A 27,799-nucleotide genomic window follows, 5' to 3' on the forward strand; every position below is an offset into this window, starting at 1 on the left:
AGGGTCATGGAGAAATGAATGAAGTACAAAGGTGAAGAAGCTTGAATAAATTCACACAGTAGAGCTGGAACTAGATCCCATGTTTCCCAGGTTCCACTTCTAGGCTGTGTTCATTCTTTCTCTTTGTTAACTGCTACACTGTAGAACTGCCTGCCTTCAAGAATGAAAAACAGATTCTGTAACATCACCAAGTAGAATATCAACTATAGGACTCAGCTGTACCTTCCTCGGCATCTAAACCACTTTAGCCAATTAACTGTGCTGGGACAGGGTTCCAGGGCCTGGGGACTGCTGGAGGCATAACTGGGTAGATTCTGTATCTTATGTGCACATCATCAGCCTCAGTCATCTTAAGAGAAGGCAGTCATTGGTGGTAGTGTTGTTCTTGTGGGTTCTCTGATGAGGTAGCTCACTTGGTGTCATATCAGCAACGTTTCTCTTTTGCTCCTTGGTTTTCTGCTCTAGTTTTCAAGCATACTGTCCCAGTTAGTCATACTCTTTTTTTTTTTCTTTTTTTTTGATGAATTATTTTGGTTGTCAGTTTGTGGGTGATAGAGGGCAGATTCCATAGTTTTGGGGTTTCTTCAAATTAGAGAAATGAGACCTGGGTTTGAATCCCAGCTCTGCTGTTCACTATGTGAAAGTGAAACAGTTGCTTGACTGCTCTAAACCATAGTTTCCTCCTCAATAAAATGAATATAGGGACCTCCGTGGTGGCACAGTGGTTAAGAATCTGCCTGCCAATGCAGGGGACACGGGTTCAAGCCCTGGTCCGGGAGGATCCCACATGCCGCGGAGCAACTAGGCCCGTGAGCCATGGATGCTGAGCCTGCGCGTCCAGAGCCTGTGCTCCACAACGGGAGAGGCCACAACAGTGAGAGGCCCGCGTACCGCAAAAAAAAAAAAAAAAGAATATAATAATCCTTCCTTCTCTCATGGTTGTGAAATGTTACCTAGAAACATGTGACCCCAGTGCCTGCACATTAATAGCCCTCAAGGATCCTGTGACCCTTGTAGCCCCAAATGAGAGAGCCAGGTCCAGGACTTCATTATTTATACTGGGCCCCAAATACCCCTCCTTTCCCCTAGGCCTTGTCTGCCTGGCTCTGTGCTCAGCTCTGCTGCTATGGGAAAGCTGGGGATGGGAGTCCAGGAAAGGCTCTGGATTCCCAGGGCGGGTGAAAACAAATGCACACATGATGTGGATTGAAGGGCCAGAGTTGGGGATTGGGAGCCTCAGAGGAGGAAGAGAGCCGATTGGGGAGGAAATACTCCAGAGCCTTGCACTGGTTCAGCCCTGCTGTGTCCTGGAGGCATGGCTGGAAGAGGGGTGGAAACTCTTAGGGGCTTCCCAGGGGGCAGTAGCTTCTTCTCTGGCACCTTTGTTCCCCTCCAGGGTTGGTTGATATGCCTCTCCTGTGTCTCTGCACAGCCCCAGGAACTGGGCCTGAGTTTATCTCTGTGTCTCCTGCTTCCCCTCCTCTCCACCCCCGACCCCAGGAAGCCTTTGTCTCAACATCCCAACCACAGTTATCCTTAGAGAGGCCCAGGTACCTGTGTGAGAACGCCAGGCAGGTGGTGATCAAGCTAGGCCGTGAACCCAGGAGTGAAGACTGGTAGTCCTGCCACACCAGGGTGCTTCCCTCATACCAAGAGGTGACCGATGGGGAAAGTTGGGCACAGATTGGAGGATGAGTTACTTGGTTCCTGGAGGGGTCTTGAGACACTATTTAGCATGTGGGTGGTCTCAGTCATTACATTTATCTAGTCTGGAAGTCCTCACGGCACCCCCTTCCACATCCCAAGCTTTGCTCCAGCTGAGTGAAGCCAATGCATATTTTTTGTTTTGTTTTGTTTTTTTGGCTGCGTTGGGTCTTCGTTGATGTGTGTGGGCTTTCCCTGGTTGCGGCAAGCAAGGGCTACTCTTCATTGTGGTGCGCCGACTTCTCATTGCGGTGGCTTCTCTTCTTGCAGAGCACGGGCTCTAGGTGTGCAGGCTTCAGTAGTTGCAGTGCGCGGGCTCAGTAATTGTGGCTCGCGGGTTCTAGAGCTCAGGCTCAGTAGTTGTGACACACGGTCTTAGTTGCTCTGCGGCATGTGGGATCTTCCTGGACCAAGGATCGAACCCGTGTCCCCTGCATTGGCAGGCAGATTCTTAACCACTATGCCACCAGGGAAGTCCCGCCAATGCATATTTGAAATAGAGGGAGGAGCACGTAGGAACTGACCCAGACACAGATTCAATTCAGCAAAGTGAAAGTTCTCTCCCAGGTTATAGGGGACTCTCTGACAGCTGCCTAGGAGTTGGCAGCAGTGGGCCCAGTTAGTCTTACTCTTAATGGGAGTCAAGATTCATCACTTTCTGCTAGCTGATCTTTTGGACTCCAGTCTCAGTCCCTAGCCCCATACCTCCTCTGTTAGTTTTTATACCCTTCTTTATTAACCATGCTACTCCCTGGCTTAAAACTCTTTAGGGAGTCTCTGTCATCTACAAGATAAAGTATAAGCTCTTTTACACATACAAGGCCCTTCATTTTGTGGCCTTTATCTCCCTTTCCAGCCTAATTGCCAGTCTATTACTCCTTCCAAAATTTATGTTCCAGAGGCAGGGAGAGGTTGGGGGCCTAGCGTGGAAGAATGGTGAAAAGAAGGGGTTTTCAACAGTTGCCTACAAGGCACTGGGAGAGTGAGAACCTGCCCAGTGTGGCGCCAGGGCATGGGCCGCCTCTGCCCATGTCTAGGGGAGGTACTGCTCTCTCTCAGGGTCAGTGGATTTCCCGGCAATGCGACCATCATTTTGAGGGGGGACTCGGAGATCTTCATTGCCACTCGCCGCCTCACCAGGCACCAGATTCCAGCCCACCCCCCTTTCTCCTTATGATGAAGTCCATCACCTCCCACCTAGATCCGGTTTGGGTCCACTTGGCGTCTTGCCACCAGGTCCAGCCATCAGTGTGGGGGCAGTGGGTCAAAGATGGCGACACAGACTCTTGAGATCCGGAACGTCAGTAACCTGAGGAGGGGAAGGCTGGCGCACCCTCCCTACTTCCCACCATCTCCCTCTGTTCTCTCCCTCCTTTCCAGTCCCAAACCAGCTCACCGGAGTTGAAGCCAGCCCTCCAACTGCGTGAGCGCGGGGCACGGGCTGGGGGTGGGGTGGGGGGCTGACTTCACAATGACTAGTAGGTTTGCTAAGGGTTGGGTCTGTTAGGCTCTAGGGATCTGGAGCGCCCTTTGGCGCTTGGCAGGTACGGGTGAAAGCTGTGTCCGGTGCTCTCTGAAGGGCCTGTGGCCTGTGACTTCCAGTGGTCCAGTGGATGGATGGATGGATGGATGGACGGATGGATGGGATGAAAGAAGTGTTCCCATATTGGGGTACAGGGAAATCATTCTGGCTCTGACATGATTTCTGTGCTAACTACAACAGCCTGTTTTGTGGCCTCAAACATACATTACACATGTGCTTTAATTGTTAAAGAAAAGCATGCAGTGTCCAGAAACAAAGACGTCCTTTTTCAAGGAAAAAAACAAAAAATTTATGTTCTGGTAATAACAATTGACTTGTTTCCTGAACCCACCATACTGTATCATAATGTTACATTAACAGCTCCCTCATCATAGATCTTTGTCCTGGGCACTTTGTCTTCTTCCACCTGGTAAACTTCTGATTGTTTTTTTTTGTTTTTTGTGGGTTTTTTGCGGTACGCGGGCCTCTCACTGTTGTGGCCTCTCCCGTTGTGGAGCACAGGCTCCGGATGCGCAGGCTCAGCGGCCATGGCTCATGGGCCCAGCCACTCCGCGGCATGTGGGATCTTCCCGGACCAGGGCACGAACCCGTGTCCCCTGCATCTGCAGGCGGACTCTAAACCACTGCGCCACCAGGGAAGCCTTTTCTGATTGTTTTTCAAAACCCAATTCAGGGTCAGGGGTTGCTGTTTTAAATGGGCTGGTAAAGCCTCTCTGATAAGGTGACATTTGAACCAAGATCTGAAGAAAGTGAGAAAAGCAAGCCAGTTATGCATTTGGCAGAAAAGAATAGCATTCCAGGGAAAGGAGATAAGTACAGAACAAAGCCCTGAGGTGAGAACATCCTTGGCATAATCAAGCAATGAAGCAAGCCCTTTGTAGGTGTAACAGAATGAATGAGGGCAGAGTGGTATAAAATGAGTGGCAGAAGCAGATTGTGTGGGGCTTAATAGGCCATGGTTAGGATTTTGAGGTGGGAGCCTACTGGAAGAACTTGAACAGAGGAAGAACTTTAGCTTGAGCTTAAATGTGTCCTTCTGGCTTCACGGGGGTGGGGTGGAGAAGACTATAGGGAGAGAAGTAGAAGCAGGAAGTTCAGTTAGGAATTAGACGCAAGACGATGGTGACTTGGACGAGGATTGAAGTAGTGGAGGTGATGAGAAATAATTGGAATCTGCATGTATTTTGAAGGCACAGCCAATGGGGTTTACTACTAGATTGGATGTGGATCATGTGGATCAAGGAGGACTCCAAGGTGTTCAACCTGAGCAACTGGAACGATGGAGATACCAACGACTGGTTAAGGGGGAGGTGTGGGGAGGAACGGGTTTGAGAGGGGAAATCAAGAGTTTGGTTTGGGGTTTGTTAAGTTCAAGACTCTTAACCAGGCATTAAGTGGCATTGTCACCCAGGTGGTAGAGTATGGAATTTAGGAGAAAGTTTGAGGCTCAAGATGTATTTTGGAATCATCAGGTCATAGATATAACATTTAAGGCCATGAAGCTGGATGAGGTCACCTGGGGAGGCCTAGCATTTGGTTCATTTGATTAAAATATCTTTCCCTTCTTCTCAGCCTGCCTATGTCAGGTTTGGCCTGTGGTTTCTTAAGGAATAGTTCACCTAGTCATTCATTTGAATGGCCAAAAAATAAGCAGGTTTGAGGGGGGCAAATCTGCATCATGCTTTTGGTTTTCACAGTTTGCCTCATTCAGGTAAGCTGCTCCTGCCAGTCAGAAAGAACCAAAGTAGGCCCCTAACCCCATAGCTAGAGGAGTAGAAGTAGGAATTCTCTTTATATCCTGGGGCATAGAGAGAGGCTCTGAATATTCTGAGTCCCCAATTCCAAAATAATTTACATTTAATTTTGACGGGAGGGCTAAGGGACTCATAAATTAGAACCTTCTGGAATACTCAGAAAAAATGAGACCACAGGATTGAAATGAGTGGGCTTCCCTGGTGGCGCAGTAGTTAAGAATCCGGCTGCCAATGCAAGAGACACGGGTTCGAGCCCTGGTCCGGGAAGATCCCACATGCTGCGGAGCAACTAAGTCCGTGTGCCACAACTACTGAAGCCCGCACAGCACAATTACTGAAGCCCGCGCACCACAACAAGAGAAGGTGCCTCAATGAGAAGCCTGTGCACCACAATAAAGAGTAGCCCCCGCTCACTGCAACTAGAGAGAGCCCACGCACAGCAACGAAGACCCAACACAGCCAAAAATAAGTAAATAAAAGATGTAAATGAGTTGCTAGTAAAGCTTTGTGTGGAGTTAAGTTATCCTCGCTGTGTGTGTATTATTAGAGAAACAATAAGCTTAATTGCTTGCCTGGCATTTTTCCTTTGTCCTGAGATTTGTTCAGCTTTGGAAGATCCCCAGAACCATTTATGGACAAGGAAGAGGTTAGTCTGCCTAAAATGTCAGGAAAAACTTAATGTTTTATGATTGAGAGTGCATTTATAAATGTGTATTTGTAAACATTGGGATTCTGTCTGGCTCACTCTATTAGTAAAAACATGATTTTAGCATGAAATTAGTGGCAACTGCCCCTCACTGCCTGTGTTGTTCTTTGTGTGTTCTTCTTGGAGTAGGGATCTCTTTGCATTTGACATTGTTTAGTGAGAAATTGTTACAAACTGCACTGTTGGTTTTGTTTGTGTCAGATCTGTTTTAAATGTTTATGTGTAGAGAGATTGAAGAGCTTTTGTCCCTTAGTAACAGTGTGAGAAGTCTTATGTCCTGTGAGACAACATGGGGCAGCTTTCAGCCCTCCCAAGGGACTGAACTTCCACCCGTTCTCTTGGGGGAAAAAAGAGTGAGTTCCACCCTCCAAGTGTTCATCAGCTTTTTCCAGTTGTTCCTCTAAATTTTCCCGTTTTCCATTTCACTCCCTCATCCCCTGAAACTCCCTCTCATTGACCTGTATAACCAGGCGCCTCCACCCCATCTCAGCTCTCACCTTCTTCCCTTGCTTTCCCTCCCAATGCCCGCCCAGCTTGGTGTTTACAACTTCATAAAGGTGCTGACAAGTAATATATTTCCCCTTAGTCATTGTTGGGCCACACATTGTGGACTGACTAGCTTTAATCTTGCCTAGTTAAGTCAGCTGTTGTAGTTCTTTGTTATTTTCTCTAGAATGTCTCACTGAGCTCCATAAACAAAGATGTCATCTCTGTCCTATTCTAATGGACGTGGTCTCCCCTGACTCCCTCTCCCTGAGTTCATGTCATGGTTGATTCAGTGTTCATTATTGTCAAGTTATATAATAACCATACATCGAACTTGGTTTTTAGTTCTCTCTGTTCTTGTCTTAACCCACTAGCTTACACATATTTCATATTCTTTTTCCCTGGGTCTTTTTCTAAGTAGAATCTTTCTTTTTTTTTTTTTAAACATCAATAACTTATTGGATAGGGTTAAGTAGAATCTTATTTTATTCTCTCTTTCTCCCCAGTTCCTCACCTCTTTTAATCCATTTGAATGATACATAGCCACTAAATTGGGGGAAGGGGGGACTTTAAAGTTAAATTGAAAGCCTGTCTCTTAGGCTTTAATCTTATTGTTTATGATCTCAAAAGAACCCAAGCTGAATCAGGTTTGGTTGCCACTGAGACTTCCAGGAAAAAAATTTAAATATGGAGGAAACACCTATGAAATGATTCATAATATAGGATTCCCCATTATGAATTCATGCTGAACCATTGCCTTAGGCTTGGACTACTAAGGTACTATCTTTGGGGTGTGACATCAACTCTCATTTTCCACATATGTAAGTCATGTTAGGTATGTTGGGCAAATAATGACCCTCCCCCCAGTCCAATTAGAGGTCTCATTTTCTTTTCTTTTTTTTTTAAAGATTAATTTTATTTTTGGCTGCATTGGTTCTTCGTTGCTGCGCAAAGGCTTTCTCTAGTTGTGGCAAGAGGGGGCTTCTCTTGTTGCAGAGCACAGGCTCTAGGTGCACAGGCTTCAGTAGTTGTGGCATGTGGGCTCAGTAGTTGTGGCTTGCGGGCTCTAGAGCGCAGGCTCAGTAGGTGTGGCATACGGGCTTAGTTGCTCCACGGCATGTGGGATCTTCCCGGAATCCACTGCGCCACCAGGGAAGTCCGGAGGTCTCATTTTCATTAACTCTGTCTTCTCTTCCTTTGTCCTCCCTGAAAGTTTAAACTGAATTTTCTAAAATTTTGCATATCCTGTTGAAGCTCCAGAATATCCTGTGGCTAAACTCCTCTACAAGTGACAAACATTGTGTACTTCCAAATCCTAGATCTGTGGACACTGTGGATTAACAATAAGCTTTCATAATGATTTTCTTTCTTTGGCAGGCAGTTTGTAATTTTTTCCTCAAGGATTCTAACCTACACTATAAAAACTGAGGGATTATACCTCATATGAAAGCAAGACAAAAGGAGCGCCAGAAGAAAGAGCCAGTGGGGGTCCTTATTAGTGGAGGCAAGAGCATTGAAAATGCTGATGCCTTTTATCCATCTTTACCTGAAGTGAATTCTGAAGAAAATGGCAGAAGAATTGCTTCCATTTTTAAATAAGAAAATAAATTACTTAGGAATGATGTTAAGCAAGGGAAAAAGCATCTAGAGGAACAGTGTCAAGAGAAATGAATCACTCTGCAGCCTACATTTTAAGGCTCTGTCTAGTTTTGGTCACACCTTAGAGATTCTAGTATCAATTGACTAATATTTGTAGAATTCTACTTTGTACTGGTGGATGGTGTCTGTCCTCAAATAAGACTAGACAGGAAGATTTTTAAAATATGTAATACGCACGAAACAATTGGACACCTTTAGAAGGTAGCAGTTGAGTGGGAACTTAGACCAGGATAGGTGATGCAGCATTTTGCTAATAGTGGCACGTTGCGGAAGGAGACTATTAGGATTGTGAACTCAGGCCAGTCTCTTTCTAATTTATAAGATGAAGGAAATATATAAGGTTTTTTTGAAAATTTAGTGAGATATGTATGCACATCTGTTTTAAGTGCTCAAAAGGTTTCAGCCGGTGTTACTTCTAATAGGAATTCATGAGGAATAGGAAAAGGAGACGTTGTCACAGGCAAGAGAAATCAGGGAGGTCTTCCTGAAAGTGGTGAAGCTTAAACTGAACCTTAACCAACAGAGAAGAGTTGAAGGATTGATTGTTAGTCAGAAAATCAGCTTAAGCAAGAAGTAGTACAAACAAACATAATATAAGTGAGGGATACCGTAGAGACCTATCTGACAAAAGGGAAGGGGTGCTTTTATATTAGGAAAGAATAAAAATGAAGTTGTCTTAGTATAGCAGGACCTGATTATTGAGGGGAGTTTGGACTTGGTGTGTAACAGCATAATCGACAGAGAGATGGAGTGGTCTCCAGTGGTATCCAAAGTAGACTGAAGAAGAAAGAGACAGATCTCAGAAGCCTGCTGGTCTAGAAACTAGTGAGCCAGATGTAGGTGGTGAGGGCCTGGTCAAGGAGGACAGTGGACTGTAGAAAGGATAGGTTTGTTTCTGAAGAAGCACTGGCTGGATTTGGTGACTTGGTTGAATGTAGAGGAGGACGCATGAGAGATGAGGGTCATTTTGAACTGGCTTTCTTTTAGGAGGTCTACTGTATTGATAGTAGCCTCAGGGCTGAGGACCCAGGAGTCTGTTGGTTTTAGGATCACTGGTGGGGCAGGGGAGGGGGGAGTACATTTTGTTGTTGTTTGTGTTTGCTGTTTAGCAAACTAGAAGTATCTTCCAGAGAACCCTTTAAACATTTCTTGCCTGGAATTCAAGAGACAGGAAATGACCCTGTTAATGGGAACCTGAGAATGCCAGGAAAGCCATGTCTCTCTCTTACAAGGTAGGCCTAGGGTTAAAGAGAAGGCTTTCATATCCCTCACATCCCAGGTCCACTGCTTATTTAGGCGGTGTGATCTTGGATAAAATCTCTTATTCCTCTGTGTCTCAGTTTCCTCATCTATAAAAAGGGGTTTTTAAATAGCACCTAAATCATAGTGGTAGTGGGATTTAAGTGAGTTAATACACATAAAGCACCTAGTACAATGACTGGCAAATAGTAAGCCCTGAGTGTTAACTATTAATATTGTTGCCACTCCCTCTTTTTAAATGAAAACCCTGAAAAACTCTCAGAGTATGTCTCTTTTGCCCAGGGCAGGTGAGGGAATGGCTTGGTTTTATGAGTAGATAGATACCTGTTCATCTTTATATCGTAGAAAAAAATCTGGCATCAGACTATTGAAATAGATGAGTGGCTGGGTTGCTGTCAGAATTCCTGGTGTTGCCCTGAGAGTGCCTCATCTTTGCTGTATTCTTGTCTTGCCTATGCAGGTGATTTTTTATGATAGCGATTGGAACCCCACTGTGGATCAGCAGGCCATGGACAGGGCCCACCGCTTGGGGCAGACAAAGCAGGTTACCGTGTACCGACTCATCTGTAAGGGCACCATTGAAGAACGCATTCTGCAGCGAGCCAAGGAGAAGAGTGAGGTAAGCAGAAGGCAAAGGAAGTATTGTGCTGGTAGAGAAAATAGTCCAGCCACATTGACTGGACTAAGACTAAGACTCTCTTGGCTTTCGTTGGTCATGAAAGCACTAAAATTTCTCGTGAATAGAAAATAAAATGAGGTCCCGTACAAAAGCAGTCTACTGCCCTGGCCATTCCTTACTCCTTTTCTACCAGAATGGTGTCTCCAACCTACATTCAGCTGTTGTTCATGTGAAGAGGACCCCAAGTCGTGGCCTTCCTGTTTGACATGGTTTCACATTCAGGGGAAGAAGGAATGGCGTTTGCTCTCACCCTAGTACTCTCAGTGTGACCGGCCTCTGAGTTGTGTGACAAATTTGCTGGTTTCTAAAGAAATGATCATTTTGGGTTCTTTTCCTTCTTGATTCAGTATTATTGGACCTTATAGCTATCAGTTAACAGTTGCAAGCAAAGAACTTCTCATTGTCCTTTCTGTTGGACAAATGACCTGGATGAGCCAGTCACACGAATGAAAAAGAAGTAGGAAATCCAGGGGCCTCACCAGAACAACAGATTAAGAAAGATGTTTCTTTCTTTCTGAATATTTGCCATAAGGGAATGGATGCCTGATGGTGGTGGTTTTTGATCTGCTTTGATATTCAGATTCAGCGGATGGTGATTTCTGGTGGAAACTTCAAACCGGATACCTTGAAACCCAAAGAGGTGGTTAGCCTTCTTCTAGACGATGAAGAATTGGAGAAAAAATGTATGTACTCTAGACCTCTTATTAACGCTCTCTCCTCCTTACAGAGAGGTTTCTTTAGCCCCACTCTTCTGGAAATGAAAGGCGCCCTTGACTGTGACAGGGGGAGGCAAAGCCAAAGACTGTCTGGGGAGAAACATTTTTTTGGTTAATATTTTATATTAAAACCCAAAGAAGGATGTATTATGGAGCAGAAGGAAAAATTCCTGTGTATTGTTAGAGTAATATGACTTCAAATAAATGTGTACCAGGAAGGCTATAACCCTTGACTCCTCAGCGGTAATGAATTTACTCTGTTCTATCCAGAGAAATGTTTTTATGGAAAAGTTGGAAAAGCACACTGCTGTATGTAACATACAAACGCTTCTCCCAGTACTTCTGGCTTTTGAGAACAATGGGTTTCAGTTTCAGACTTACCTTGTAAACCTCTGAGGACTTCGACAGCATCACATCAGAAAATGTGATGAAGTGCCTTTCTTATGGGGCTCACATTTGCCACCACCTTCTAAAAACCTTTCAGGACTCTGTGCAATGCAGAGATATTAAAAGGCTAAAAAGAAAAGGAAAAAGAATAAAAGGCAAGGAAAGGCCCATGACAATGTCACTGAATCGTGGTTTGAACCCCCAAACTGTTAAGAATCCAAGGAACTCTGTTCGTTCTCCAAGTTAGAAAACCACCAGTTATCTGCCTTAGATGGATAGAAGTCATACCTTCAATCATAAATATAAAAGAATATGGCCACCTTAATTTCAGAGAATGAGGATTAGGATTGCCACAGGTACTTCATCAGATGTTTTTTAAATTTTCTTGACAGTGAGACTCCGACAAGAAGAGAAACGGCAGCAGGAGGAAACCAACCGAGTTAAAGAGCGCAAGCGCAAGCGGGAAAAATACGCAGAGAAGGTATGTCAAGTTTGGGGTGGTGGACAGGGACTGATGGGGGTGCGGAGTGGTCCTTACAGAAGAGGCTTCAGGGTACAGGCTTGTCGTCTTGGTTACTGGTTGGTGTCCAGCTCCATCTACGTGTGCTATACAGCAGTTCTGTCCTGATAGAGAATCAAGCAGGAGAAATGCAGCCTTGGTAGAACTGTACTCCCCACACAGACATAATTACATGTGTCTGTGGTTACATGTAATTATGGAAACCATTTGTTGGGACTGTTAAAAAGCATTAAGTCTAATAAATGTAAGATGGATGTTACATTATTAGATTCCGTAGAATCTTAGAAAGGACCTAGGAGGTCATTAGATCCAGTCCTTCTGCCATAGTTCTGCTAGTGCACCATTCAGTGTCATCTACTACTGGAAAAATAAATCGTTGGCCAGTCTGTTCATCTTTTTCTCCAAGTCATGCCAAGGATTTGAGTTGTTTTTATCTCCCTTCTGACATTTCCTACTTGAGCCCACCAGGCTAGCTGCAAAGTGAGATGTAGTTCCCCTACATTTCTCCCTGTCTTGCTATTTCTACCAAAGTATATCAGTAATCCTTACCCCTGATCTTTACTGATATGTAAATCAGAAATGAGGTCTCCAGGGCTTACTCTTGTTTCAGGAGTCAGCCCATTAGTTCTGACTAGGTTCCCAGACTTAACCATGCCTAAAGACTGTTGGTTTGAACAAATAATTAATTAATCTATAAATAAATAAATAAATAAATAAAGGCTGTTGGTTTGAAACCATTTTATTACCTTCAGAAAGTGACTCCTAATTTCTTCTGGTGGGTTTGGCTTACCTTTGGGTTGTGCTGAACTTCAGACATTGCCATAGCTCTGGGCCCTCAAGTCAGACATTTGTCCATGTATCATTTCCTTGGACTGTTTGGTTTGTCTGAAGCATGTTGTCACATGTTAAAGCTGGTTGTGTTTTAAGTGGAGGTCCACTTCTTCCTCTTACGCAAGCTTGTATAGGGCCTTGTGTCCCTTTGGCTGTATGGCCCTGATGGTCAGCAGCCTAGGAGCCTGTCTATATTATATGTTCATCTTCTGATAGCCACACCAGCTCAGTCCACACCCTCAATTGTACCTTCTGCTAAGCAGAACTATTTCTAGCCTGAAGGATGCCCTTGGTACTCACTATATTTACAGAGTTGAAAAAAAATCTTAGGAATGAAGGCTCACGTTCTTCCTAGTCTGGGCTGCTATTTCTACCCATGTTCTCAGGTTCTCTTTTATGACTCCACTTTCAAATCTCTAACCCATTGCTTACTACTATTCAGAAACAATATCAAAGAAGAAAGGGTGGTTTTCTTCAACAGGACATTGTAGGGTTTACTGAGTTTGCATCACGTGCCATCCCTACTCTGAATAAGAAGTTTCACATAAATACCCAGTGAATAATATAAACTACACAAAGACATACCGTATTAACCCTAATATAGGTCTAGATACAAATGCCGTTAGGTGCCGTGGATGGGTGTGATCCCCAGAATTTTCTAAGCACTTTCTGTGCTTCTACATCTCTCATCTGTGACAAAGCCCTACTGAACTTGGCTCTAGAACTGTTTAGTGTAGCTTAGTCGCTCAATCCTTAAGCATAAGTTGAGGAAATAATGAAAAGCCACCTCAGTATTCCTTGTGTGTAATAAGAACCTTCATTCCCCTTATACATATTTAAAAAGAAGGCAGAGTGAAAACAGATGTGCGGAAAATATACTAAGAGCATGGGCCCTCCCTCTTGTGGGGCTGCATCAGTTCAGCCCCTGAGAAGTGCTGCAGCTTGGCCATGCTGGAAGCTGACCATGCACCCCGCCCTGTGAGGATTAGGTTTGGCACAGTTCCAGTTCAGTGTGACTGGCCTTTCAACTCTGTATTATTGTGCCAGAATATGCATAAACTCTTACTAAGCCATCCCTTTCCTCCTTCCTTAGGATTTTTTCTTCCTTTAATAATATGCTAATTGAATAAAATGAAACTTAGAAGTTTACAAAGAGTCAAATTTCTGTCATCACTTTCTTCTCCAACCCCACTTTTCTCTTGGTGCCTGTCCTCATCCTTTTTCCATATTTCTTGATTTGTGTGTTCCCAGAAGAAAAAGGAAGATGAATTGGATGGGAAAAGGAGAAAGGAGGGTGTGAACCTAGTGATCCCATTTGTTCCTTCGGCTGATAACTCCAACCTCTCTGCAGACGGGGATGACTCCTTCATTAGTGTGGACTCAGCCATGCCCAGCCCTTTCAGTGAGGTGAGGCTCCTTTTAGATGCCTTCATCACAGCAGTGGGGACTGTGTCCTGACCTGGTAGCCTTTGCTTTTCCAGGAGTTCTCCTGCCTTGTAGAAGGGGTTACATATGGAATCCATGGGAAGAAAAGCAAGTGAGGACAGGCTGCCTTCTTTGGAGCCAAAGCAGGGGGTCTAACTCTCAGGAGTGAAGCCAGGCAGGCGAGGCAAATGGTGGTGAGACCTGAGAAGCACATCCTGATGTAGGCACGAGGGCCATGGGCTGCGGGCGCTAGGAGTGGGGGTGATCATGACCCTTTTGCCTCTAGATCTCCATCAGCAGTGAGCTGCACACCGGCTCTATTCCTCCCGATGAGAGCAGCAGCGACATGCTGGTCATTGTGGATGACCCAGCCTCCTCAGCCCCTCAGTCTCGAGCCACCAACTCTCCTGCTTCCATAACGGGCTCCGTGTCAGACACTGTGAACGGTAGGTGATGCTACTGTCCTGTACAGCTTGGGTGAGGTCCTGATTCCTTCTAGGCTGATGCCGTTTTCTGCTTCCTTTAAAGAGGAGTGGAGTAGAGCACAAAGACTTTGCAGCCTCACCTTCCATTAGCCGATTCAAGTGACAGGGGGAGTGAGAAGGTTCAGGGAGTGCAAAATAAGAGCTTCATAAAGATTTCAAACTTCTTTGTTCTCTAGCCATTCCTGTCTTTCATATTTCACCCTTATTTTTGCCAGTTTTGAATTATAGTTAGCTTTTCCAGGCCTTTCCTCACTTTGTACTGTGGGGCCCAGTGTTGCTGCTATTTCTTGAGGACTTCTAAGTTTAAAACCTGGGAGTAGGGACTTCCCTGGTGGCGCAGTGGTTAAGAATCCGCCTGCCAGTGCAGGGACACGGGTTCGAGCCCTGGTCCGGGAAGATCCTGTATGCCACGGAGCAACTAAGCCCATGTGCCACAACTACCGAGCCTGCGTTCTGGAGCCCGCGAGCCACAACTACTGAGCCGGTGTGCAGCAACTACTGAAGCCTGCATGGCCTAGAGCCTGTGCTCCACAACGAGAGAAGCCACCGTACTGAGTAGCCCGCGCACCACAACGAAGAGTAGTCCCCGCTCGCTGCAACTAGAGAAAGCCTGCGCGCAGCAACGAAGACCCAACACAGCCAAAAATAAAACATAAATTAATTAATTAATTAAAGCAAACAAACAAACAGACAAAAAACCTTGGGAGTAAAAGTTGATTCTCCGAGGCAGGAAAACATTGGATTGTGCAGGTGAATCACAGGTGCACGTCTCTGGAGTTCATTTAGTAATGATCTAGTTGAAAGAAGAAATTCAGGAGTAATGGCACCACTCTTAGAGAATGAAAAGCAGCTTGAGGTGTCAGGCTGTTGTAGCTATTTACAGTTCTTACTAACGCTGTGTGACGCTGTGTCCCAGCCATTAAAGTGAGGCGTAGACCTCCCTGGGAGTCCTGAAACAAACACCCTGAAAGCCACTTTCCCTGTCCAGGAGAAGATTCTGTTAACATATGAAGAAATAAACTTTTTTCCCTCTTGGCCCATTTGTTCCCATAGGAATTTCCATTCAGGAAATGCCAGCCGCAGGACGTGGTCATTCAGCCCGAAGCCGAGGCCGCCCCAAAGGTTCAGGAAGCACAGCCAAAGGAGCAGGGAAGGGCCGGAGCCGGAAGTCCACCGCAGGCAGTGCTGCTGCAATGGCAGGAGCCAAAGCAGGGGCTGCCGCGGCCTCTGCAGCTGCCTATGCTGCATACGGGTACAACGTGTCTAAAGGTGCGGAGGCCCCAGGGGACTACGGGCTCCATTCTGGTCGGGGACAGTCTGGAGGGTCTACTGAGCATTCTGCCAGGTAGAACAAGTAGGACACCCCCAGGCCCAAAGCTCCTTCCCAAGCCCGTGTTGGATTCTGCCTCAGCACTGAGTGGTCCTGACTCTCTCCTTGCCCTTGTGACTTGGCACAGTACTGCCTTCAAAGTGGAAGTAACTGTGAAAACAGAGAAAGCTGAATTTTAAACAGAATTTCTCCTGCTTTGAGAACTGATTCCCCCCCCACACATTTTAATAATTACATTTCAGTAGTCAAGGCTAGCATAGTTAACTTTTACCCAGCCTTGTGCTCCATCACCTTAGGGTTAAACACCTGCTGTAGGGAATTCCCTGGTGGTCCAGTGGTTAGGACTCTGTGCTCTCACTGCCGAGGGCCCAGGTTCAGTCCCTAGTCGGGGAACTAAGATCCCACAAGCCGCGTGGCGCCAAAAAAAACCAAAACAAAACCAAAAAAACAACACCTGCTGTGTGCATAGGAGTATAACACATGGACCCCGCACCTGAGTGTATAATGAAAATGAGAAGGGGAAGCTGGGCATAGAATTTGTTTAACAGCAGTACAAGGCAGTATGCGTGTACTGAATGAAGGAAGAGGGAAGGCCTTAATTCTGGTTGTAGATCAGAAGAAGGAGGAACCGTGGATTTGATGACAAAGTTGCCAGGCTAATTCAGAAGGAAAGAGAAGGATGGTGAAGGATTTAAACTGGCGACAGAGAGTTAACAGTGACCAAGGCACGTTGGGGGTCACCGAGCAGGTCAGTCAGGCTGCGGGAGTCAGGGTTGGAAAGACCTGCTGGGCGGGAGCTTACCCGGTGTGTGACCAGGGCCTCTGGGAAGTTTGAGAAGAGAAATAGCTAGCTATTGTGACCATGAGCTGTGGAGGATAAGGGTAGGGGTGGAATGTAGGACATCTGAGAGCAGTGAGAAGGGCACCCTCACCATGCACAGACCTCTCTCCCCATTGGAAACGCGGGCTTAGGATTTAGGGTTGCTGCAGCAAGTACGGGCATCGTTGGATAGAAAGTTCTCAGTAAGTGTTAGGCTACCTCCCCTTTCTCCTCCTGCAAGGATAGCGGCCTTCATTTATCTGTTCATTCAACAAATAGAAAGTATGATAACTTACCCCAGTGTTTCTTAACCTCTTGCCAGCTCATCACACTCTTGGAAAATAACAATCATGGCAGTGGTCAAGGCTGCCATGGCAGGATTTCACCCACGGATGGGGCAAAGCATGACACTCATCATGCTTTCTCCCAGAGGCAACAGCGGGTAGAGTGTCACAAGGATAATTGACAGTGCTTGGTGACTGGGAACGGAAAACAAGGGAAAGGACTGATCTGGACATTACCCACAGCTCCACTGTGGATGAGAGGAGACACGAGTCTGCCTGCTGAGCACTTAGAATTGATTCTTAGGAATGTTCAAAAGAGTTGTTGCCCAGGAAGCCATCGCTGGAGATGGGAGATTTGAACCGGGTCCTTAAAGTGGCAGGGCTTGGAGAGCAGGGGTAGCTGCCTCCAACACAAGGAGAACTGCATGAGTGTAGACACAGGATAGAGTGGGCAGCCTTGTGTCCTCTGGCCAGACTGGGGAGTAGAGGACATCTTCTGAAATTAAGAAGGAAGCAGCTGGGACTTCCCTGGTGGCGCAGTGGTTAAGAATCCGCCTGCCAATGCAGGGGACATGGGTTCGAGCCGTGGTCCGGGAAGATCCCACATGCCGCAGAGCAACTAAGCCCGTGAGCCACAGCTACCGAGCCTGTGCTCTAGAGCCTGCGAGCCACAACTACCTAGCCCACGTGCCACAACTACTGAAGCCCTCGCGGCTAGAGCCCGTGCTCCGCAACAAGAGAAGCCACCGCAGTGAGAAGCCCACGCACCGCAAGAAAGAGTAGTCCCCGTTCGCCGCAACTAGAGAAAGCTGGCACATAGCAACGAAGACCCAATGCAGCCAAAAATTTAAAAATAAATAATTTTTTTAAAAAAATAAAGAGGGAGGGCTTCCCTGGTGGCGCAGTGGTTGAGAGTCCGCCTGCCGATGCAGGGGACACGGGTTCGTGCCCCGGTCTGGGAAGATCCCACATGCCGCGGAGCGGCTGGGCCCGTGAGCCATGGCCGCTGAGCCTGCGCGTTTGGAGCCTGTGCTCCGCAACGGGAGAGGCCACAACAGTGAGAGGCCCGCGTACTGAAAAAAAATAAAAATAAAAAATAAATAAATAAATAAAGAGGGAAGCAACTAATCACAAGTGGTGTCCTAAAAAGGAAGAAGGAATGTGCAAGAAAATACATTAGTGCCTGTAAGTTACGGCTCATCCTGCAGCCTTGGCTTTCCCATGTTATATAATGTGTGCTCTGCCCTTGAGTGCCAAGGTGACATCTTACTCCTTGTTGATGCGGTAATGTGGAGAGAGCCGGGTAGGTATCATTTTTCTCTTACTGAAAAAACAGTTGACAGGAAGAGCAAGCAAATATGCTAAGAAGAGTGGCAGGGAGGGGGTTCCCGACGACCTCATCTCCAGACCAGACTCCAGCAATCGAAGTCAGGCACTGAGGCACTCAGACAGGACTGGTGCTTATGCTTGTCTTGCCTCTCTTTCCCTCCCCACAGGAATCTCCGCCAGCAGTCCTCTGCAGACATCCCTTGTTCGGCCTGCTGGCCTTGCTGACTTTGGACCTTCAAGCGCCTCTTCTCCCTTGAGCTCCCCTTTGAGCAAAGGAAATAGTGTTCCTGGGACTCCCAAGAGCCTCCACTTGACCAGCAGCCTAGCCCCAGACTCCCTGGTCCGGAAACAGGGCAAAGGCACCAACCCCTCTGGAGGACGGTAACCACCTGGCCCTCCAGCTTCCTTCAACCAAACCGGGGGCTAGAGTCCTGGCCTGCAGATGGTCTTGGATGGCTTGCCCAGTGCAGCATCTTTCATCCCAAGCCAGAGGGCAGCGATGACCAGCTGCAGCAGGGGAAGACAGGCAGGTGGTTGGCGTGAGCACTTTGATCACCTGTGTCTCAAGAGGAATGCTCTGGGGTTGCCTGTAGGAAGAAGGCCCGAGGACAGGGATCAGGCCCACAGCATCTCAAAGGAATTTATAGGCAAGTCTTGAACCTCATACTGGGGAAGGGCCTGACAGAGACCCTGTTTAGATGCTCAGGCACACAGTCTCCATCCCCATTCCACTCTTCGGCTCTGGCCATGTCCCTTGCACAGGCTCTGCAAGTGCTGTGAAGAGCCTTCCACAGTGGAGACTTCTCTTAGGGCTGTGATTTCCTGTGGGGCTAGGAAGGGAGGAAATCATTATGTGACGTCCTCAGTCGTGGGCAACTCCCCAAGTTTCCAAACCCCATTTGCCAGAGTGTCACGGTTGAGGAGAGCAGCAAATGCAGAAGAAGGTAGTGGTCTGTGAGGATGACAGAAGGCTAGAGGAAGCATGCCTGGAGGCAGTTGTTTTCCCAGCATTTCCTCCCCTGTCCTGCATGGTTCGCACCAGAGAACCTTCAGGTCCCACCAGCAACAGTAGCAGCAGCTCCCACTCCGGGACTCCCAGAAGCCAGTAAACAGACCAGGAGCCACCTCAATCAGCAGGACATCCTCACTGCCCCTCTTGCAGGCTCCCCTTGCCCTTCCTGAATGCACAGTCTCCCCACCCTTGCCCTTCAGCCCCCTGCTTGGCTGTATGCACTGTCTGTATTGCACTGAGAAAGGAAGGGATGGCGGAGTGAGCTGGAGAGGATGGAGAGAGGGCAGGCTCAGCACCCACCCTCCCAGCCCGGCCCCACCAGCCTGAGCTTGCTTCCCTCTAAGAGAGGCAAAGGGGTGGTGTTGGCATGGGTGGTGTTTCTGCTTGCCCCCAGCCTGATGTCCCTGGTGGAGCAGGTGCTTCTGGGTGGGCCAGCCTCTAATTTGCACACCTGAAAATAGCGGAATTGAGTTTAGATAGATTGATTTTTAAAACTTTTTTTGGGGAGTAGGAGTGGTAGGGGAATCATTTAATTTAAATCATTAAGATTCCCCTGCCCAAACCCAGACTCCTGTGTACAGATGCTATTTAGAGGGAATCAGAAAAATGCCAAGCCTTTTTTCTCTTTGAATGTGCTGTCTATTTTTATAACTGAACTTGTACATATGTATAAAGAGAGACACATCTTTCTTTTACTAACTGGAGAAAAAAATCTTAAATAAAATGGAGTGAGATAATTTTATGTAAATTGAGGTGTCTGTGGTCTTTGCAGCCGCCTCTCCTTGGGGGCATTGTAGGGCTCTTGGGGGAGTGTGACAGGATGAAGGGGAAGCAGAGCCCCAACGTCGTCATCGTTCTTGTGGTCAGGACACGTGGTCAGTGTGACGAGGAGTGCCCTGTGGGCGTTAATTGGGCATAGGAATTCGCCTCCAGCCGTCAGAGAGGAGGCTTGACCAAGTGCCTGTTGGGCCAGGGCCTAGGTCCTCAGGGCGTGGGCTCCTTATGACTCCAGACCTTGCCTCCAGGACTTAGGCGTAGGCAGCTTGACCTGGTCCACCATTAGGCAGTTACATAGTGGTTGTCTTAACACTGACGGATTCTTTCCCCCAAAACCACAAGTGAGAGATTATCCTGGCAGTGTATAATATATAAAATCCCCAATTAATAGAAACTTTATTGTCCCAATTTCTAAAACTGTGATGTGTGTACAAATGTGTGCATATAAACCCCAGAAACCTACCCCGTTTGCAGTTCCAGTACCCACTGTCAATCAGGTAAGCCAGCAGAAATACTAAGGAACTGTGAAACGAACTCAGTGTTACCAAAGTTAGCTGTACTTGTAAGAATCATGAAGGAAAACAGTGAAATATGTTACTAGGGATTCCAAAGACATCCAGCCTTTGAAAACTTAGCTCTCTGATCGGTTGGAAAAAGAATGCGTTCCCAGCCTGCACTGGCAGTGTTTCTCTGATTGAGTTAAATAAAACACTCATATATGCTCTTGCGTCACCTTTGAGCAGGGCTCATGCTGTTCCGAACGTGCTGGCTGTGTGGCCTCCCAAGCCTTGGCTCACCCTGCACACCCTTGACTGGGGTGGGCTGCCTCCTGAGAAGCTGCTGCTCCCCCCGTCACAAGGGTGATGAGCCTTGTCTTCATTTTGTTGATCTTAAGTAGCACTGTCATATATGCTGGGTCTTGTTTTTCTTGCTGGTAAACTTGACCAAGGCCTCACACACAGCAAGCCAGTGTCAGTTTCCCAATTAGCCATGCCCTATTGTCGTCACCACTGTGGCTCCTGGTCCACAAGCCCTCTAGGATGGATCCTCTCCAGTTCTCATTACCCAGTGACAAGACTTTAGAACCTTGTCAAGGTCAGCAGTGGTTGCCTCTCTAGGGACCTGACAACTCAGATCCTCGCATAGCTTCACCCAGATGTGGATAGGCTAGTATCCTGAAAGGCATGTAAGTCTTGGGTCAGAGCTCTCCCGTCTTCTGTGTCCCCAGACATAGTGCCATACCCCCCCTTTACCCATTTTCAATCCAGTCCCTGAAGAAACACAGCTAACATTTCATATTGAGGGGTGCTCGCAGCCTTAATGTTCCTCCTCACCTGTCCCTCCCTTACCTGAGGGTTCACAGATGAATCTTAAAAGCGAAGCCTTCAAACTCATTATCACCTGGAGTCCTGTCCCCAAGTTATGACTCATGCTAGTCTGTGCACTCTCTGAAGACTGCGGCTCTCATGTGGGAGATGGACAGCTCTCACCTATGAACCCAAAGAGCCAGTCCCTTAACATAGAAAAAGACTGGGGAGGGCTCCTGCCTGCTAAAAGGAGCATCCCTCAGGGAACCTGGAGGTCCAGTCCTCCAGTGCAGATCTCACTGGATCACAGTGAGGCCGTCTTTTCGACCAGGTTTCCCTTGCCACATGAGCCAGCTCTGGGGCCCTAGGTAAGTAGATTTAAGATTGTGGGCTGCCCCATGAGCAGCCCTGGAAATGTGGAGTCTGCACTGGGCTTACCGTCAGAGTTTCCATGCCTAGGGCTTTGTTGAAGCACTCAGGAGTCTCTGGAGACTCCCTGGACGTGGAGTTTTAGAGATCCCCAGATGTGCCTCAAGGGCTGTTGTGAGTGATAAACAAAAAGGGATATGGGCCACCCAAATTAAACAGAGCAGCTCTGCTTTTACTGCCAGCTAAAGATTTTGTGTGGAGTTAAACTAAGTTTAAGTTAAATTTTTTTTTGAAACTTCTGAATCATCCCTTTAAGTAATGCTTATCAAACTTTAGTATAGACATGAATCACCTCGGATCTTCTTAAAATGCAGGTTGAATTTCAGAAGGTTTAGGGTGAGACCTGAAACTGAATCTCTAACACACCTCAGGTGATGGCTGCTTCGCCTTGGACCACACCCGGCATAACAAGGCCTTGGGCACTCTCCAGCCATGTCAGTCAGAATAAACTCTGATCTCTGCTTGTATGCCCCCACTCCAGCCAGGAAGCCCTGTGCAGGAAATACAACTTGATTTTTTAGGTTACTCAATCCACCTGATGAAAGAAAATGAAAAACTAACATTTCCAGGAAAATTAGGTCCCATACATGTTTTCTCACTTTTCTCATTTTAAACCTATCAACTCATGATTTTCTCCATCGCCTTTTTCCCCTGGGTAGACCTCTGTTAACACGTTAGGTATGAGAGAAGATCTCTGATCTGCTGCTGCCCCTCTGTCCTGTGTAGCCTCCACCAAGTTGTAGCCTCTTTAATTGCTGGAGGGTCTATGATCCCCGGACTCACTATTTTCTCTGCTGCATGTGTCTCCTTCTTGTGACCACCAGACTCCTCAGGGCCAGTCAGCCTTCTGAACTAATTCCTAAGCCCTTTTCATGGGCATGGTGAAGTTTGGCAGGTCTCCCATGCTTCTCTGAGACTGCCAGAGTTTGGGAAGCCGTGCAGTTTGGGAGGCAGCCATGGCCACTGCTGGCTGCCCAAATCAGCCATCTTCATGGTGCCTTCAAACCACTTGGATGTGGAGGGCATAGGGAGGGCAGGCTCTGTTCTAGAGAAAGCAGGGCCTCTGGCTGTCTTAAAACTGTGTGTGCCCAGCTACTTACTCTATGGTAGCAAATGGTGCTGCTAAGAAAGGCATCTGCCTGGAAGGGAGGCCCCTGCATGGAGGCTTCTAAGGACTCTGGGGTGGCAGGAGCTTGAGCTATGTCAGCCCTCATGGAAACAACCCCTTTTGTCATCCTGGAAGTGTCTGGGGCAAACAGTGCCATGGCTGGACTATGGAGATGCCAATCCCTGGTGACAGTCCCCAGGGCTGGGTGTAGGGGGAGGTAGAAGAAAAGGGAAAGAGGAGGGAGGACAAGCCTGAGGCCCACTTCCTGGGTCCCTGAGGAAGCTGGGCACCTCCCTTGTCACCAGGCCCCTGAACTCTTCCTGTGCTCCCATTTCTTCCTTGCTTCAGGTCCTGAGACTCAGCTGGCTTCCCCTTCCTTTTTAAAACAGCCACCATCCACTCTCATTCCAGTTACCCCTGTTTATGGCAAGCTGCTGGGGGATGTACTCCTGGTCCTCTCCTAACTGCTGCCAAAAATGAGCATCTTGCTTTTTTTTTTATATTAAGGGTTTTCTTGCTCATCGAAACAAAGACACCACGTAAAAGCAGAACTGGACATAGGGAGTTACAAAGCTCAAGATCTTTTTCACAGTTCTCAGAGTCCCTGGTCTACAGTTCCTGGCACCTTGGTTAAGAGAAACAAGGATTCCTGAGTGAGAGGCTCTCTCTTAGAGAGGTAAGAGTTTCTTCCTAAACGCCAGGGAACGGGCTCTAGTGGTCACCCCTGCAGGGCCCATGCCTCTCTCCTCTCCTGCCCTTTGGGATTTTGAGGTCCTGGGACCCAAAGCCCAATAATGAATGCCTGGACCAAGGGCTGGGGTGACCTCTCTGGGTCTGACCTGGACTATGGATTGGGCTGCACAGCCTCTGAAGGGAAAAGGAAGCAGGGGCACAGAGGGTCACAGCTGCAGGAGACAGTGGGGAGTTTTCTAAGCTCCCCCCGCCCAGCTGATGGTCCTGAGAGCCGCTCTCTGGGAGAACGCCCAGGACACTCAGAACGTCTCATGCCCTCCATTACCACCACACAACCCCATGCCCCACCCTGAATCAGGCCTACCTGCAGCTGTTCCTGCCACCAGGGAAGAGGGAAGGGGCTCCCTTCACATTTCCCAGGTGAGGTGTCCTGGAAGACCCCAGGCAGCTTCATGCCTTGCACCCTTGAAGTCACTTGCCTGGGAATGTCTGAGGAGGGCAGTGGGGTGTGTCAGGGGTTAGGGGTTGAATCCAGTGGGTTGTAAGGGCCACGCGGCTTCAGTGGTCTCAGTTTGTCCTCAGTCCCGTGGATTTGGAAAGGGCAGCATGAACTCTATCATGCAGAATCTTTCTGAATAGCTTAAGTCTTTCAGAGAGCTGATATTTAACCCTTTGAAACACCGGAATTTATCTTGGTTAGGACTCTTTTTTAAGAGATTTTATGAATATCACAGCTTAAACCCTACTGAACATATCTTAACCTTTCCTGAGAACCTGGGTCACATGAGCATCTGGTGCTCAGGCCCCTGCACTGTGACTACCGAGTGCCCGATGCTAAACCACACGGGCAGCTACACTGGTATGCGTCTCAAGTCTGCTTTGAATAGGACCTGTGTCCCCTTAGTGTTTTTGTGCTGATATCTAACTTACCTCCCTCTTCTAACTTACCTTTTCCAAATTCTTGGGGGCTTGAAAATCATTTATCCTGATTCAGAACTTCTGAACCAGAGAAAAGTACTCCGGAGGAGGAACTGCTGGGTCTCCTAGGAATACAGTGATTGAGCTTCATTGCGTGCCTCTGGCCTCTGCTGGGCTCCAGTACCTGAGTTCTGGATAAGCCCAGTGTTCTAGATAGGCGTGTTCTGGTTTGAACCAGTTCACTAAAGCTTATGGATTTTATTTAACTCTCTCTTTTTTAAAACCAAAAAAAGTGTTGATTAACTTAAATACCTAGGAACAGTTCTGCCAAGGAAGAGCTGGAGGCAATCTGAAGGCAATGTAAGCAGATGTAGTCCATCATCAGGGTTCAGTGAGAGCAAGGAAAACGAACTGTGTGATCTCAAAGGCCGGTGTCACTGAACCTGATCTCCTGATCTCCATCCACTTCCCCGTGCTTCACCCTTATGGGGACAGGCTGGTCGTCCCTAGGGACTGTCCAATTACAGATCTCCATGGGTTGGGCGATAAATCCTCTGATCAAATAATGTCACTGCTTACATTGGTTAGGGCAGCATACACTCTGTAAGAGAGACTCCAAAATGCAACTGCTCAAAGCAGATGTAAATCCACATATGTCTCCCTTAAGAATTTGAATTTGTTCTACACAATCATTTAAGGTCCCAGTTTATTTTCATCCTGTTTCTCTGCCATCTCCATGCTTTGTTCTCATCTGCATGGTTAGTGCTGGTTTGCAGAAACATCTGATAGGAAGGGGAAAGTCTGGAGAGGAGGTGCCCCTGCTGTCTTAAAAGTTAGATCCTTAGGGCTTCCCTGGTGGCGCAGTGGTTGAGAGTCCGCCTGCCGATGCAGGGGATGCGGGTTCGTGTCCCGGACCGGGAAGATCCCACATGCCATGGAGCGGCTGGGCCCGTAAACCATGGCTGCTGAGCCTGTGCGTCCGGAGCCTGTGCTCCGCAACGGGAGAGGCCACAGCAGTGAGAGGCCCCGCGTACCGCAAAAAAAAAAAAAAAAAAAAGTTAGATCCTTAAATGGCTCACAGTACTTTGGCTCACATTGTATCAGAGAGAGCTCTAGATGCAAAGACCCATCCAACTGCAAAGGAGGCTGCCATACAATTAAGGAAGAAGAGAACAGATTTTGAATGGACAGCTCTTAGTCTTGGACACAATGCCCCAAAGGAAAATGGGGAAAACCACTTATTTGAGGTCTATTTATAAACACTTTCTGTATGCTAGGCACTGTACATGCATAGAAAATGCACACGAACGCAAATGGGTAATAATCAATGGGGAAATGTTTACCCTCATTAATAATCAAAGAAATGAGAGCTAAAACAATGAGATTCCAAGCTTTTCCTATCAGATTGGCTGAGGTTTGCTTTTAAATAACAATTGCCAGGGACTTCCCTGGTGGTCCAGTTGTTAAGAATCCACCTTCCAATGCAGGGGATGCAGGTTCGATCCCTGGTGGGGCAACTAAGATCCCACATGCCATGGGGCAACCCGCGTGCTGCAACTACTGAGCCCGCGTGCTCTGGAGCCTGCACACCACAGCTAGAGAGAGGCCCATGCGCCACAACGAAAGATCCCGCATACCGCAACTAAGACCCATCACAGCCAAATAATTAATTAATTTAAAAAAAACAAAAAAAAATTGCCAGAGTTGGGGAAGATATACAAAAACAGGCGTTAGCACCAACTCCTGGTAGAATCAAAGGCTGATTTACTATGAAACACTGTAGTTTAAGCTTCCGGACTCCTCACTTTGTAGGCCTCCTTTGCACAGATGGCATGGAACACTGTTCCAGTCTGGGGGACCCCCTCTGTGCCTTGGAAGAGGTGGTCCTGGGGCTGTTCCTCTACCTCCAGTGACAATTTGCCCTTGGTGGACCTCATCCAGCATCCAGACCCCATTGTTGACCCCAAAGAGAATGATCTAAACAAGACACTGTCCCACTATGGCCCAGGCTTCATCGCTAGTAAACCCCCAAAGACTGGCATGGTGGGATCACCAGACCAGTGAGGACCTGGCTGGCTAGACCAGCTGCCATGGGAGACCATGCCTCCTGAGATCAGTGAGCAAGGCCTAGCCTGAACAGGCATCTCTGAGGAAGTTACAGAGATGGCAATAGGGCACTTTCTAAAACTATCAGTAATGAAAAATTTATATCAAATATGCTATTTTAAAAAGACTATACTACATTTTCTTTATATTCTTTCTATAGAAAGTGAAATTGCAATATTATTTCTTGAAGCCCTTCACACCCACTAGGATGGCTACAATAAAAATGGTAATAGGGCTTCCCTGGTGGCACAGTGGTTAAGAATCCTCCTGCCAATGCAGGGGACATGGGTTCAAGCCCTGGTCCGGGAAGATCCCACATGCCGTGGAGCAACTAAGCCCGTGTGCCACAACTACTGAGCCTGCACTCTACAGCCCGCGAGCCACAACTACTGAAGCCCGTGTGCCGCAACTACTGAAGCCCACGTGCCTAGAGCCCGTGCTCTGCAACAAGAGAAGCCACCACAGTGAGAAGCCTGCTCACCGCAACAAAGAGTAGCCCCCGTTCTCAGCAACTAGAGAAAGCCTGCGTGCAGCAGCGAAGACCCAATGCACCAAAAATTAAATAAATAAATAAATAATTTTAAAAAACGGTAATAGTAAGTGTTAACGAGGATATGGAGAAATTGCAATCCTTCATTGCTGGTGGTAACGTAAAATGCTGCAGGTGCCTGGGAAAACAGTTTGGCAGTCCCTGAAAAAACATATACTGTTACTGTAATGGTTAATTCTATGTATCAACTTAAGTGGGCCACAGAGTATCCAGACATTTGGTCAAACATTATTCTGGGTGTTTCTGTGAGTTTTTTTGCATCAGATTAACACTTAAGTCAGTAGACTGAGTAAAGCAGATTGCTCTCCCTAATGCTAGTGGGCCTCCTCCAATCAATTGAAGACCTGAATAGAATAAAATGGCTGACGCTCCCTCTAGTAAGAGAGAAGTCCTCCTGCCTGACTGCCTTCGAACTGGAACATTGGCTTTCTCCTGTCTTCAAGCTGGAATTGAAACAGCAGCTCTTCCTGCTAGCCTTTGGACCAAACTACACCACTGGCTCTCCTGGTTCTCCAGCTTGCAGACTCATCCTGCAGGTCTGCAGACCTTGGGACCTGTCAGCCTCCATAGTCACATGAACCAATCTATTTCTATCTATCATCTACCTATCTATCTATCTATCTATCTATCATCTATCTATTTATCTATCTATCTCTTCTATTGGTTTTGTATCTCTGGAGAACCCTAACAATATGACCCAGCAATTCCACTTCCAGGTGTACCCAAGAGAAATGAAAACATATGTCTACAAAAAAACTTGGACATGAATCTTCATAGCAGTATTCACAAGAATCAAAAGGCGGAAACAATGCAAATGTCCATCAACTGATGAATGGACAGATAAAATGTGGTATATCCATACAATGGAATATCATTCAGCAATAAAAAGGAATGAAGTACTGATCTGTGCTACAAATAGGATGAAGCTTGCAAACATTATGTTAAGTGAAAGAACCCAAACACCAAAAGACCAGGTATTAT

General features: G+C 47.1%; 1 protein-coding gene across 3 annotated transcripts in view; it reads left to right on the forward strand.

Annotated features, from left to right (window-relative positions):
* The window catches only part of INO80 (INO80 complex ATPase subunit), a 131,645-nt gene extending 110,670 nt beyond the window's left edge, over window positions 1-20,975 (forward strand). The window contains exons 30-36 of one of the 3 annotated variants that reach the window (XM_081229914.1): window positions 9,573-9,731; window positions 10,372-10,474; window positions 11,287-11,375; window positions 13,497-13,652; window positions 13,957-14,116; window positions 15,209-15,424; window positions 18,086-20,975. In XM_081229914.1, coding sequence (XP_081086040.1) covers window positions 9,573-9,731; window positions 10,372-10,474; window positions 11,287-11,375; window positions 13,497-13,652; window positions 13,957-14,116; window positions 15,209-15,424; window positions 18,086-18,303 — 1,101 coding nt within the window. In that variant the 3' untranslated portion in view covers window positions 18,304-20,975. Of the gene's footprint in view, window positions 1-9,572; window positions 9,732-10,371; window positions 10,475-11,286; window positions 11,376-13,496; window positions 13,653-13,956; window positions 14,117-15,208; window positions 15,425-16,627 lie in introns of all 3 variants that reach the window. The other 2 variants (XM_081229915.1, XM_081229916.1) reach the window with 2 other exon arrangements.
* Window positions 20,976-27,799: the final 6,824 nt, after the last annotated feature.

This window comes from Mesoplodon bidens (genome assembly GCF_964165515.1).
Source record: "Mesoplodon bidens genome assembly, chromosome: 3".
Classification (NCBI taxonomy): Eukaryota; Metazoa; Chordata; class Mammalia; order Artiodactyla; family Ziphiidae; genus Mesoplodon; species Mesoplodon bidens.